The 14,939-nt window shown below is 30.7% G+C and overlaps 1 protein-coding gene across 1 annotated transcript; it reads left to right on the top strand.

Annotated features, from left to right (window-relative positions):
* The first annotated feature begins 11,710 nt into the window (after window positions 1-11,710).
* Window positions 11,711-14,434, top strand: LOC118045804 (uncharacterized). Its single transcript, XM_035054520.2, has 5 exons — window positions 11,711-12,187; window positions 12,578-12,840; window positions 12,985-13,078; window positions 13,179-13,290; window positions 13,816-14,434. The coding sequence occupies exons 1-5, from the start codon at window positions 12,052-12,054 to the stop codon at window positions 14,012-14,014; spliced, it is 804 nt and encodes a 267-aa protein (XP_034910411.1). The 5' UTR covers window positions 11,711-12,051; the 3' UTR covers window positions 14,015-14,434.
* The last annotated feature ends 505 nt before the right edge of the window (window positions 14,435-14,939 follow it).

The raw sequence follows: 14,939 nt of genomic DNA, 5'->3' as shown, positions 1-14,939 counted from the left end.
TTATTATTTTAATTTCATCATTTTTTTTTTAAATTTGATCTCTATTATTTTGATTATTATTTATTTTATGTGAAATAATTTATGAAATTATATTTTTTTTTCAATTTCATTCTCATTCAACTTTTTAATTTGTAAGATTTGTTCCTCATTATTTTAATAAACATGAAAAAAAATAAAACATTAATAAGTTATTTTCCAATTCATTTTCCATGATACAACCAAATACTAGAAAGTGTTTTCCAACTTATTTTTCATTACACTACCAAACATTAAAAAATAATTCACTTTCCTGAAATTTACTTTCTAAAAAAACCTCCAGTAAACAAACGAGGTCTAAGATTTTTCTAACTTTACTCTTAAGAACTTTCCCAAAATTATGGTTATGGAAACCGAAAAATAAATTGAGTCTAATTAGTTACCAATTATCCACTGAGGGGAGAACTCACCCCTATTTAAAAATGATGATATTGATTAATTTTTAAAATGATTTTTATTTAAAATAATATTTTTTAAAATAATTAATTTAATTTTTTTTAATTTTTTTTAATTTTTATTTATTTCTATTATATAATAATTCAATGACAAGCATTAGATTTCTTGTTATATATAATGGTGTAGTTTTTTACCCCAAAAAATTACAATTTGAAAGGAAATATTGATGAAAGTCTTAATTAAAAAACTTTCAAAGTTCAAAAATAAAATTTAAACAAAAAAAATGTTCTATGGTAAAGTTGAAACTGCATGTGTAGTTTGGACGGTATTTTTAAGGTTTTTTCTAAAACAAAATAGTTTTGTAAATTCAATTTCTAATTATTCACACTAGGTATTTTTGTTAATATTTGCTATTTGATTTAGGAGTTTAATGCAATAAAACGACATCATTTTGAAGAAAGTCTCGACAAAAGAACTTAATTATAAAATAATTGAAATGTTTGTGACCTAATTGATACATGTTTTTCTTTTGGAAAGAAAGTGCTCAGCTGAGTTCTGAACATAATTTATTATTTGCTATATTGGTGCTTATTATTGTAACTGATGCTTATATCATGGAATCTAGATTGTAGCTATTCAGTACCAAATATATATATATATATATATATATATTGTAAAAAATCATTTAACATTATTATTAAATAGGTTAAGTTTAAAATCTTTTAACATGTTTCTTTACTTAATTTAGATTTGAAATTAAATTATATGAGATTTATTTTAATATAATCTAATTAACTTGATCGATCCAAAAATAACTTAGATGACCAATAAAAAACATATAAGAATAAAATTTTTTTAAAAAAAAAAACTCTAACCCCAACTCTTTCCTAGCTAGGGTTAAAATTAAACTATATAACATAGCCTAGATGATTTAACTAATTTAAAAGCAACCCAATAAACTGATAAAAAAATATTTAAAACTAAAGTTGAGAAAAAAAAATGAGATTAACAGAAAAAATTTCTCAATTCAACTTAATTTAAAATTAAAATTAAACCACTTGGAAAGTAGCCCTAATGAAGTCCATTTAGACTGTTAAAATGCAACCTTAATAAAAATAATAATAATATGAGGTTGAAAGCTTTTTAAAAAAGAACAAACTTGAAAGAGACAAAAAAAAAAAAAAGGAAAATAAAAGAAGGCTAATTTGGATGGGAAAAAAAAGGGGGGGGGGGTTTTTTTTAACAGGGTAATAAGAAATGTTTCTTGGGGGTAGATGCGAGCATTTTTGTGGCTTTTAAATTTTAAAGGCTAGGTACATCCTTGGTCAGTTTAGTAGATTAAAATTAAGTACTTTGATTAACAGGTTTTAGGTAACTTACATTTAACTTAAATGCTATATATATATATATATAACAAAAGTACTTCAAGAATACACATGGAATATTAGATTAACAAGATCTCCAAGTTAATTTCATTTTAAAACTATAATTCAATGACATGTGTATATTTTTACATTTTTTTTATTCAAAAATATTTTTCATTTTTTTTTTTGGATTCAAAGTCAAAATAGAACTAAAATCTCATTCGTATATGATATCTTCTGCACCCAAAACAATTATGATTATAATAAATAAATATGGTCACCAAATAAGTCAATTACTTAATATGTCTAAAAGAGTTAGGGTGTCAACTCTCCCTTTTATTATTCATATGAAAAACAAAAGAGTTAGTCTTTTTCTTTTTCTTTTTCTTTTTCTTTTTCTTTTTCTTTTTTTACATGTCACCTCTTCTTTTTTTTTAATTCCACCTTTTTATTTTTGTATTTTTTTTATTTTATCCTTCAATATTTGCATGATTTTGAATTTATCTTAATAAATGTTTTAACTAACTTTGTATGAGGTTATTCCAACATTAAACAAAAAACTTAACATTTTAATTTGTGCTCGATTTTATGAGAATATATTTTTTGTTATTGTATAATTAAGTAAAAAATAGTTTTTTAAAAAAACAATTATTAAACTAAGTGGAATAAATAACCTGAATCATAGATTTAATAGGTAAGTCATGTAGCCTAAGTCAATCCAATATATCGTCATCTCAATATTAAAAAAAAAAAAAAGAAGATAATTTTGAATATTTTGTCGAAGCCAAACCACATTTTTTAATGGTCATCCGGGTTATCTTGAGACTCGCTAAGTTGACTTGTTCATGTCATAATAATTTCCACACAACTTAATTTTAAGATTGAGAGGTTTTAAGGTTGACCCACTAGATCGAGTTCAATAACAATATCGAATAAATCCAAATGACCGCTATTTTTTTATGTTTAATTTTTTTATATACATCCGAAAGAGCTAGGTGCTAAATCAGTTAGTTCTCTATTCATATGAACAATGAACCAAGGGACCCCTATTTTTTTTTCATTTTCAAAATTTTTATTTCCTCTCAATTAAGTCTTTTTATGGCCTAATCAGCTAAAATTAGTTTTGAGATTATAATAAAATTACCTAAGTAAAACACAAAGGACTGAAATGTCAAACAAAATTAAAAAAAAAAAAAATTCAAGTCTGCTCCTAAATTCATGGCAATTTTTATTTTGGTGTAAAAGTTCATTTTCCTCATGTTTTAATCTCTAAATGAGAGAGAGAGAGAGAGAGAGAGAGAGAGAGACAAAGCCTTGATGGAAAATGAGGGTAGAGAGAGAAAGTAGTTGTTTATCGTGATTTTGGCAACAAAAAGTTTCAAGTTAGATGTTAAAATGTTCTTTTTTTATGATAGGTGTTTAATGATGATGGTTTTTAGTATTTATCTCGTTAAAAGAAATAAATTGGGGCTTTAGAAAGATTTATGATGTTGGGTTGATATCTAGGTTTGTAACTGATATCTTGCTACTCTAAGAGGATAAGTGGGTTTATTAAGGTTTGTAAGACGTTTCTCAAGTTTTTTTCATGTGAAAAGTTGGTTGGAAATGGTTTGTTTCGACCAAAATATGCAATTCGATTTTCTGTCCAGTTTTTAGGCACTTTGACTGTCAAAAACTAGGCAAAAAAAACAACAACACGTTATTTGTCTCCTTCATAAAAAAAAAATTAAGCCTTACTTCTGGAGGGCCTTTCTTCTTCTTCTTCTTCTTTTCTCTTTTTATATTTTTTACTAAACAAGACAATATGTTAATTCACTCACTTTTAAATTTTAACATGATTCTCAAGTAATATTATAATTTTTTATTTGAATTTAAACATAATTTTTTAAAAAAATATTATGTATTTGATGCAATGACGACAATAACAACAATAAATTGCTCATGAAAATTCAAATAAAAATTATTTTTTTTATAGTTTTTTTTAAAGAATCTTTGAAAATAATCTTATCATATTTGTGATTGTCTTAGATATGCATTAGATCCCTTTACATTGGCATGTAAACTAGTACTAATTATTTGATCAGTAAACCATTGATTTTACTTGCATAAAGTGAAGGTAAGCATAGAATGATTAGCTACCACTTTACTATTCTACTCCCTTTTAGAACTTGGTTTGTTTTTTAAGTGAAGATTCGGTTAAATTTTTAAAGTGAATTTTAAAATTTTTTTTCAAAAAAATATTAAATTGATATTTTAGATATATTTTTTAATAATTTTAATGTATTGGTGTCAAAAATTAAAAAATATATATATTAATATATTTTTTAATTAAAAAATACATTTTATAGAAATTCTCTACAAATTAACATTAACAGATAGTACAAATTGATAATAGTTCATTTAATACATAAGAATAAAAAATGTGGTGCTGAATCCATTGGGTTTTCTTTTTTTCTTTTGATGGTCCGAAAGTGTATGTGGATCAACCTATATATAATAAAGAGATAAGAGGGGAAAATGTGAAAGTTGTTGAGTTTTTTTTTTTTTTTTTTGTATATAAGCAATAGTATTATAGGGAGCATTTACTTGAAATTATCGTATCAAAAGCTAAATTAAAACAATCATAAAATGGTATGTGCCGTTTATTTCTATATTAATAAAAAAAAATGTCATTGATTGATTACAAGTTTCAAAAAATATAGTGAGAAAATACCTGGAAAGAAGAGAAGAATGGTGGTCAGGCAATTTTGAAAAAAAAATATCATATTTTCTCTTCCATGCATCTCCATTTCATGCATCTCCATTTTTGCTCGAGGATAATTCTTTTTTTCCTTTTCTTATAAAAGCTTAAATGTAACACCCAACAAAATTTTGTATTATGTCGACCTATGCTAGGAGAGAAATAAAGATAGTAAACCGACTTGCTTTAAGAGAAAAGTAAGGGAGTAAAACCGGCCTACCCTAAATGGGAACTATAAAGAATTAGACCAACTGTATGATGAATCAAAATAAGGATAAGAGCAATGTAAATCAACCCCTAAATACCCCACTCGTTTACGAGGAGTTTAAATAAAAAGAGGGAGAAAAGGAGAAAACTCTTCCTCTCCCCTAAAAGCTGGCCAACAAACTTGGCTGCAGAAATCTCTCTTTCCAAAGCAAAACCTAACTAACCCAGTTGCATGCACCACTCTTGAGCGTTGGAGAAGAAGGGGGAATTAAAGAAAAATAGAGGTGGCTGAAGCCATGGAAGGAGAAGAAGGAGCCTAGGCCTCTCCCTAGAACCGGCAGCAACTAATGTTGCAACTAGCACCATCCCCAAAAAGAAAACAGAACCAAGACAACCTGCATGCAAGTTCCCTTAACTGTTGAGTGAGAAGAGAGTTAGAAGAAATGAGAGGAAACCAAAATCATGGAAGGAGGGGAGTCTAGAGGACCAATTGGAATAGATAGAAGGAAGGAGGGTGAAACCGAAGGAATGAGGACTAAGAAACTACTAAAACCTTTCCTAAGGTTACCTAAAATCATAAGGTAAGAAAAAACATTATTTTCCTACTTGTTCTTAAGGATTTCAGGGCAGAAGGGAGGAGGAAACTTTAAGAGAAATGGCCTAAGATTCTTACATATATGATTAAGGAAAACTAAACTATAGAATGTATGAAAATGGGGTTGAATGCGCAGGGGGGGTCTAATTCCAGATCATTTAACAAAAAAAATGGATAGCTTTGAATGCATAAGCTTTGGAGGAGAGTTAGCCTTAGTGAAGGCTAGGCAAAATACAAATTTAATGTGATGAAATACATGGATTGTGACCTTGTTAGAGCCTTAGATCCATGCTAGAACCAAAACAGAAATTATGTCGGTGTTAACGATGTGATTTCTGCATGTGTTTGAAGAATTTATGTGAAAAAGTGTTGGAATGATGTAATGGACAGAATTGTGTTGTCATTGAACCTTAGAAACATGTTAGAGCTAAAACAGGAATTATGCCATGTTAATACTTTGATTTTTGTTTGTGTGATGAATGAACATGCACAACTATAAATCAAGTAGATAGATATGTGTTTGTAAATTATTATTGTGAATGTGCTTGTGACAATATGATGAATTGCATGCACTGTTAAGGGGGGAAATGGGTAGTAACGCCCTGGCCATAGGGAATGAGGGAACCATAAGAGAATTCGTTGCGACGAACACCTTAAGGAAAATAAGCCTTTGGTCGAAAATGAACTCTTGTGAATTATGAAACTACTATTGGTTGTGTTGATGTATTGTCATGATATGATTGAAAACATAAAATGGATGATTGTGACAACCCTAAGTGTCAGTTTTGAAGCATTAGCTAGGTGAACCTTAGGAAAATATGTGTCAAAATTTAATTTTGTATTAATTGATAACTTGCAGTAGATGGGATGTGATTTGGTGAGGTCCTATGTCCAACTAGGTTGGGAAACATTGGCAGGGAAAAAACTTGAAATAAACCTTAAGCTTGGTTGAATAAGGGAGGTAAAACCAGAAACAACTCTATCGCCGCTAATGATTTCTAAATTGACAATCACATGGATTGTGTTGATGATTTCTTGGTTGGCAATGACTCAATTTTTATCAATGATATCTATGAAAACAGTAGGCTATATGAGCTAACGATTTTAGCATCATCTGTAGAACTGGGTTGCATTGATGTTTTCTAGGTCAGTAGCGACTTGGTTCTCATTAATGATTTATAATTCAACAACAGCCTATGTGCGCTTACAATTTCAGCGTCTTCCATAGAACTGGGTTGCGTTGATGTTTTTTAGGTCAGTAGCGACTTAGTTTTCATGAATGATTTCTAAGTTAGCAATAGACTATGTACGCTGATGATTTTAGCATCAGCTGTAAAACTAGGTTGCGTTGATGATTTCTGGGTCGACAATGACTCAGTTTTTTCAACATCAACAATAACCCAATTTTCATTGATGAATTCTATATCACCAGCGAATCAGTTTTTGCTAATGAGTTCTGGGTCATCAGCGAATCATTTTTTGCTAACGAATTTTATGTTATCGGTGAATTATTTTTTGCTGACGAATTACATGTCACCAACTAACCAGTTTTCACTAACAAATTCCTACAACAAACTTTCATATTAGAAATGATTAAATGCTTGCAATGATTTCATTTTATGATTGTATAATGTGTAAAACACAGGAATATGAACATGTGTATTTTTGAAATACGTATGGTGATGAGTTATATAGTTGTTGAATGTAAATGTGTTGATTTATGATCATTTAATGTATCAAGTGGTATGATCGAGATCAAACTTTCAACCAGATGAGGATACCCCATGGGAGGAACGGGTAGGTAACTTCCACTCCCTTTTAGTATAATGTTAATTTTCGAAATGAATTATCTACGAAAGATCAATTATCATGCTATAGTAAATATTAAACCATTATGGGATGTTTGATCGAGCACTATGAAGGATCTATTATTGTGTTATAGTGAATGTTAAACTATTATGGAATGATTATATGAGTATTATGAAAGATCAATTATTGTGTAATAATGAATGCTATACTATTATGGAATGTTTGAACAAGTATTACAAGAGATCTATTATTGTGTAATAATGAATGTTAAACTCTTATAGAACGTTTGAATGAGTATTATGAAAGATCTATTATTGTGTTATAATGAGTGTTAAATTATCATGGAATGTTTGTATGAATATTACAAAGGATCTATTATTGTGTTATAATGAATTTTAAATTGTCATGGAATATTTGTATGAGTATTACGAATGATATATCATTATATAGTGAATATTAAACTTTTATAAAATGTTTGAATAAGTATTACAAATGATCTATTATTGTGTAATAATAAATGTTATACTATTATGAAATGTTCGAATGAGTATTACAAAGGATTTATTATTATGTTATAATGAATGTTAAACTGTTATGCAATGTTTGTATGAGGATTATAAAGGACCTATTATTAAGTTATAAGGAATGCTAAATTGTTATGGATTGTTCGAATAAGCATTACAGTTAGCTTTGGCTAACAGCATCCTAGAAGGATGATCGAGTTATATATGATAATTAGCTTTAGTTAATGACATCCTAGAAAGATGACTGGATTACGTTGATGTTTAACTTCGGCTAATGGTATCCTAGATGGATGACTAGGTATGTACGTTATGATTAGTTTCGACTAATGATATCCGAGATGAATGAGCGAGTTGGAAGTCATGATTAACTACAGCTAATGGCATCTAAGATAGATGACCAGGTGTGTATATTGTGATTAGTTATGGCTAATGACATTTGAGATTGATGGCAAAGTGGAAAAATTGGGATTAGCCATTGTTAATAGCATCTGAGATGGACGACTAGGTTAGAATAAGGTGTATAAATGTATTAGTGGTCTCGCAAAGGATGACTGTAATAAAATGAATTAAAATAACTGCGGCAAATGAATTAATTCTGGTCCTTATCAACCTATGAACGGGTTGGGATGAGAGAGTAAAGATATTATAGTTGAAGAATATTAAGGTTGTATTATGTATATAAGGAACAATGAAAGGATTATACTCACTTAGACTATAAATGAAAGTAATGTCGATATACTTTTAGTTAACTATTGTCATGTTTTAGACTAATTATAATTCTTGTATCCATTTTGCTTTTGTAAAAGGGACATCACACAATCAAGGTGCGTAGGAAAACTCATATTTTGAAATGAACTATGTAATAGCATGTTTTAGGTGTTATGTATTTGGAAGGAGTGAATATATTAATTATCATTCGACACTTCTGAATTGACGTGTATCAATAATTGTAATGGAACACAGATGTGAATTTATAAACGCATAAACATGATGTTATGTGTGTGTGTGTGTGTGTGTGTGTGATATTCTCTTTTATAAGGATGTTGTATTGTGAAATCACATGAGTATTGCATTATACTAAGAGATGAATTCTGTTATGGTAAATCCTTAAATACCATTATGAGAATTATCAGTAACGTGATGGCATAAAAAAAATTACCATCAATTTTTTGCTATGAAAATTTGGGTCATTACATTAAAGACCACCTTCTATATAAATTTTGTATATTTAAAAAGATAAATTATAGATATGTTTTATTGTTCCTCCACTTACAATGCATTGATCAAACAATAATATAGTAGAACAATGTATATCAAAAGTTTCTTTTAATCCTTGGGATTTTTTTTTTCATTTTGAACCTTGGAATTTTACAAGGTTTTATGTTTCAGTCATTAAATTTTTATTTTCATCACGTTTCAATCCTTGAGTTATGAGTTATGAGAAAGGAAGTTGTTATAAAATTCAGAGAAGAGAGAAAGAAATTGTTTGACCATGTTACATTCACAAAAAAAAAAAAATCTAGTTTTAGTGTCAATGATTTCATTTTAAAAAGAGAAGTTCAATGGTAATAGTGTTTCTCAACAGGGCCCATAATTTTGTATAAATTCGATTCAATTTTTAATTTTTAAAGTAATTTTAGGGTGTTTTAGAGTAAAATGGTTTTTTATTGTTCCCTCACTCATAGCCTTATTGGTTATGACACTATAGTAGAACAATGTATTCTAAAAGTTTCCTTTAATACGTAAGGTTTTATTTTTATTTTTTTTATTCTTAAAGGTTGTTATTTCACATTTTAGTCATCAAACTTCATTCTCATCTCGTTTCAATCTCTAAGTTCTAACAAATAAAAGAGAAATGTTTTGGAGTAAAATGGTATTTTGTATTCTCCCACTCATAGTCGCATTGCTTATGACACTATAATAGAACAATGTATGCTAAAAGTTTCCTTTAATACTTAGGGTATTTTTTTTTTTATTTTGATCCTTAGAGTATTTTATTTTACATTTTAGTCATCAAACTTCATTTTCATCTTGTTTCAATCTCTGAGTTCTAATAAATAAAAAAGAAAAATCATCAAAAAATTAAGAGGAGAGAGAACAAATTCACCCAACCCTAAATAAGTTCAATCTTGGTGTCAAGTCTTTACAATGAAAGTTCAATAGTGATAGTGTTGCTTATCAATAATGCCAAAAACTTATAGATTAAAGCTCGTAAAAAATTTTTTATTAAATCAGTTGGGTTTTTATTTTTTTAAGTAATTTTAGGGTTTTTTTAGGATCAGAGTAAAATGTTCATTTAATGTTCTCCAACTCATTGTCACATTGCTAACAACATTGTAATGGAGCAATGCATGTCAAATGTTTTCTTTAATACTTAAGGTTTTTACTTCTTCTTTTTTTCATTTTGATCTTTTTATAATTCTACATTTTAGTCCTCAAACTTCATTTCCATCACATTTCAATCCCTGAGTTATACAAGATGAGAGATAAAGTTATTAGGAAATTGAGAGGAGAGAGAAAGAATTCATCCCACCATTTTCGAACCATAAAATGTCTTAATTTGGAGCCAATGGACTCATTTTGAAGAGGGGAGTTCAGTGCTGGCAGTGTTGCTCATCAATGATGCTAGAAAAAAATAGATGATGCCTATAAAGTTTTTATAAACTCGACTTGATGTTTTATTCTTGGAATAATTTCAAAGTGTTTTGGGATTAGATATTGAGGGATTTTTGTGTCTAAAATGTTTTCTAGTCAAAATAGGATAAAAATTGAGCTTTGATGGTCAAAAATTTGACCAAGGTTTTTCGGCCACTTGAGGTGCTTAAAACATTTATTACATCAGCCTACACATTGTCCTTTCATTATATATAAAAACAATTCCAAGCATAAGAGCTTGTGTGCCTAGACTTTCCTCTTTCGAGGCCAGGCGCAAATGCTTATCCTTCTAAACCCGTAATTGTTTTTATTAAAAATAAATAAACATAAAGTTTTTTTAAAAATCATTTCATTATGTCATATTTTCTAAATGAAATTAGACCTCATTATATTTGCAATAATTTTTTTTAATTAAGTATATATAAACCTAATATGGAAGAGTTCTTAAACAATTCCACATGAATAACCAATGTTTTTTTATTGTTATTTTTATATGGTTTTTGTGAATTAATTATTCTTTTTTTTTTTCATACAGCCATAAAAAAAAATATGAAAACTTTTTTTTGTTTGAAAATTGTCTTTCATATTATAATATTTTTTTTGCTTAAGAAACATGCTTCTAATTAAAAAAAAAATAATCCAAAAAAAATTAATAATGAAATGGGAGTTTTGCCTCCATAAATAAATTTTTTCACTCCTTGATTTAAATTATTAAGATTTTTATAAATATTTATTCTAATTATTTTTTATTTTTATTAAAAAAAAAATATAAAAAAAAAATCATGGGTGCTTCAACTGAAGAAATACATTTTCTCCTCTATAATATATATCTTCTAAGCTCTTATAAATATTTATTTAATTACTATATAATTAAGTAAAAATCAACTTTGAAAATGATCGCACAACACGGATAAATCTAGTATCTTCTAGATACTAATCACAGTACTAAAACTTAAATAAAGAAATATATTTTTTGTAATCATCAAACCTATTGCTAGCAGATAAGATGAGCATAAAGTCAAAGTGCAAAGGAGTTGCATTTTGCTTTCGGAAGCAATGTGGCAAATGACTACAGTGTAAACTGTAAAGGAATGGCTCCTCTCCGAATTGCCACCTCAAAGCGGTGACATTTGGTTTTAGTGGTGGAGGTGGTGGTGGCGGTGGCGGGTCTAAATTCTCCTCGTAAAAGTATATTTTTTTTATTCAATTTTGTGGTAAATTAAAAAATGTTTATGAAACTTCTTGTAAAATCACAAAATAATAAATAAAATATTCAATTTTTGATATTTTAAAAAGTGTAATTGGAGCAGTAATTTATTTTATGGCAGCTTGGTATTTTGTGTGCAATACCTTAGAGAAGAGTACCCTAATTTCTGTCGGCATCAACTCTTTTTCCCCTACTAATTTTATTGTAAAATAAAAGGGAAAATTTATTTTCCATATTGAGAAATTCTTTCATCGGAAGGAAAATAAATAAATAAATAAAGGCTATATAGGGAGGCGCCGCAGCACCCCAAGTTTAGAGAGCAGCTTGAGGCAAGAAAATGCTGCTCAGAGACGGCTGAGGAAGGAGATAGTCCTAAATATTCTACCCCATCTTATCTTATCATATCAGATTCTTCCTTGTAAAACCTCTTACATGTTGCTTGTTCAATTCTTGGTGAATTTAATTATTACTAGAGAGAGCTCAAAACAAGAAGAAAATCCTGCACAAGTTAGCCAAAGATGCGGAGCATGGCGAGCTCCAGCTCCAATAAAGGCATCGCAGCCATTGTAGGCGTGGGACCGAAGCTCGGCCGGACCATTGCCCGCAAGTTTGCCCATGAAGGCTACACGGTTGCCATCCTTGCCCGTGACTTAGGTACTTATCTAGCTAGCCCTCTAGTACTCTATCTGAGCCACCTGTTTTTGCTTCCAAGAAAAAGAAAGGGAAACTCAAGATTATTATTATTATTATTGAATACCATTTTATAGCGAAACCTGAAATAGCAAGAGATTGTGCAGCACCATTTTCTACACACATGCCTGCAGTTTTTTTTTTTTTTTTTTTTCTCTCCCTTGTTAGACAAGAAGAAAAGGGAATTACTAACAATTAGTTTACATGTATTGAGATTATTAGTAATTGTTTGACATTTAAAACATGCAAGTGAAGAAACAAACTTGAAAGTGCAGTGAATTAATACTTGTAGGGGACTGAAGAGAGGGTTTTGAGGTAATTAGATGTTGTAGTGAGAGATATGGGGTTTTGTAGGGAGGCTATCAAGATTTGCAGATGAGATAGCAAGGGAGGAGAAATCTCAAGTTTTTGCAATCAGGATAGACTGCTCGGATTCAAGAAGTGTGAGAGAGGCATTTGAAGGTGTTCTTTCACTTGGATTTGTAGAAGTACTTGTGTACAATGCGTATCAACCAGCAGTCCACCGGCAACCCACCAACTTCACCAATATTCCCGCCGACTCTTTCGAGAAGTCCCTCGCCGTCTCCTCCGTCGGTGCCTTCCTTTGCGCCCAACAGGTATTCCTTAATTTTCTACCAAGACTTTTTTCCCAAAACCCAAAAGCTAAGCCTGTTTATAATTCCGTTTTCAAGAATTTAAAGGCTTCTTCTTCTTAATTTGTTCATTATTTCATGTGGGTTCTGTTGATGGAAATATGTTAGGTTCTTCCGGGCATGGTGGAAAGAGGGAAAGGGACAATTCTATTCACGGGTTGTTCAGCTTCTTTAAATGGCATTGCTGGTTTCTCTGAGCTCTGTAAGAACTTCCTATATCAAGAAATTACACTTTTTAAGTCTTTATATATATATATATATATTATTCCTCAATTACTTGTTTATTTGCCACCAAAATACAGGTTGTGGAAAGTTTGCCTTGAGAGCCCTATCACAATGTTTAGCCAGTGAGTTTCAGTCTCAAGGTGTGCACGTTGCCCATGTTATCATCGATGGTGTGATTGGCCCTCCTAGGTTGGTAATTTAATGTTTATTTATATTATACTTTCCATTAAACTATATATATATATATATATGTATGTATGTATGTATGTATGCATAACAAGCCTATAAAATCCGTAATCATAAAAACCGAATTTATGCAAGTAAAGTAAAACAACAAGATGCTGAGAAAATAGCAAGATTCGAAGTTCTTTGTTCTACTTTCTGCTACAAAACTTATACTTTCATCACATGTTCATTTACCAACCACAAAGAGAAATGAGTTTGATACTTGCCTTGCCTGCCTATGTAGACTATCCCACTACTACTACTTCATCATGGTAACGACCACAATAAATGGAAGGAATGTTATTATTATTATCATTATTATTCTTGTTATTATCTGTCAAACCAACATGCAAACCAGGGAAAGAGATTTATAAAAAACTTGGTTGGAAATTGTTTACTCCATGAAAAGGGGCCATAAATAGTTGTCAATATATATAGGGTGATGATGATTAGCAACTAATGAAAGGGAAGGGAAATTGGCAATTGCAGGGGACCATCAAGCTCTCAGAGAACGTCAGTTGGGGAACAACAACAACAAGAACAACAAGGTACGGGTGGAATTGGAGAGATGATGATGGACCCAGACTCGCTGGCTCAAACCTACTGGCATTTGCATGTTCAAGACCGGACTGCTTGGACCCAGGAGATCGACCTCCGTCCCTCTTACTCCAACCCCGGATTCTACTAGTCCCATGCTACCTCGCCAAGATTTCCCTTCTATCATTCTATGATCGTCGCTATCACAATCGTGATCTGTTTCTTTGATCTGCTATGCTTTCTCTCTTTATGGTTGGTTATCATTGTTGTTTATGGTTCTTCTCCTATTCATAAGGCCACGCTGTTTTATCCCTTGGTCATGTGATGATAGGTTCACGGTCTCCTTCTGAATCCTCTTGGAGGATGCATCCACGCAGAGAGTCCCGGAGTCTCTCCAAGTGGGAAGAACTGGACTGTGTTCAAAGTTACTGTCTCCTCTCGGGTTTTGAAGCCCTTCCACTTTAGCACCTTCGGGGCTTGAGTTGCTTGTACATATATTCTCTTCGAGTGTGAAGAAAGAACTGGTTTTGGTGATTATCATGCTATATTGAACGCTTAATTTTCTTTTCTATACAGTAAGATTATCTTTCTTTTTTAAGTGTCCAACTAGTGAGTCACGTCAAGACCCCACAGGAGAACCTAGCTGGGGCTGAGGGAGGCAGGAGGGGCACAGAGGTTGAATGGATATTCGAGTGACTTCGTGTCCTGATTTAGGACACTCAACCCTCATGTACTTGTGTATGACCTAGGAATGACAACTGCATGCCTCTCTATAAAGGTTCCCCTATGTTTATTCGAATCGGTGTGGTGGAATTTTGCTCCTGTGAAAACGGGGTTGTGGACGGGTCAATATTATCTTGATCGATCTTGTTTGATATGTGTAGGCTATTCATTGTTTTTAATAGAATATATATACTCTATTTAGCGAAAATTAATCATAAAAGGGAAGTTAAAAATCATTTCCTGTGAAAATAGAGATGGCGACAGGGGATGCCATTTACTTCCCGCATCCAGGCTACGAAGTCCACTCATCACAACAAGACAAAAGAAACGGTCTCGTTCCCATCAACCAACTA

The sequence above is a fragment of the Populus alba genome, chromosome 5 (assembly GCF_005239225.2).
Source record: "Populus alba chromosome 5, ASM523922v2, whole genome shotgun sequence".
In the NCBI taxonomy this organism is placed as follows: domain Eukaryota; kingdom Viridiplantae; phylum Streptophyta; class Magnoliopsida; order Malpighiales; family Salicaceae; genus Populus; species Populus alba.
This window is presented reverse-complemented; position numbering and strand designations above follow the sequence as displayed.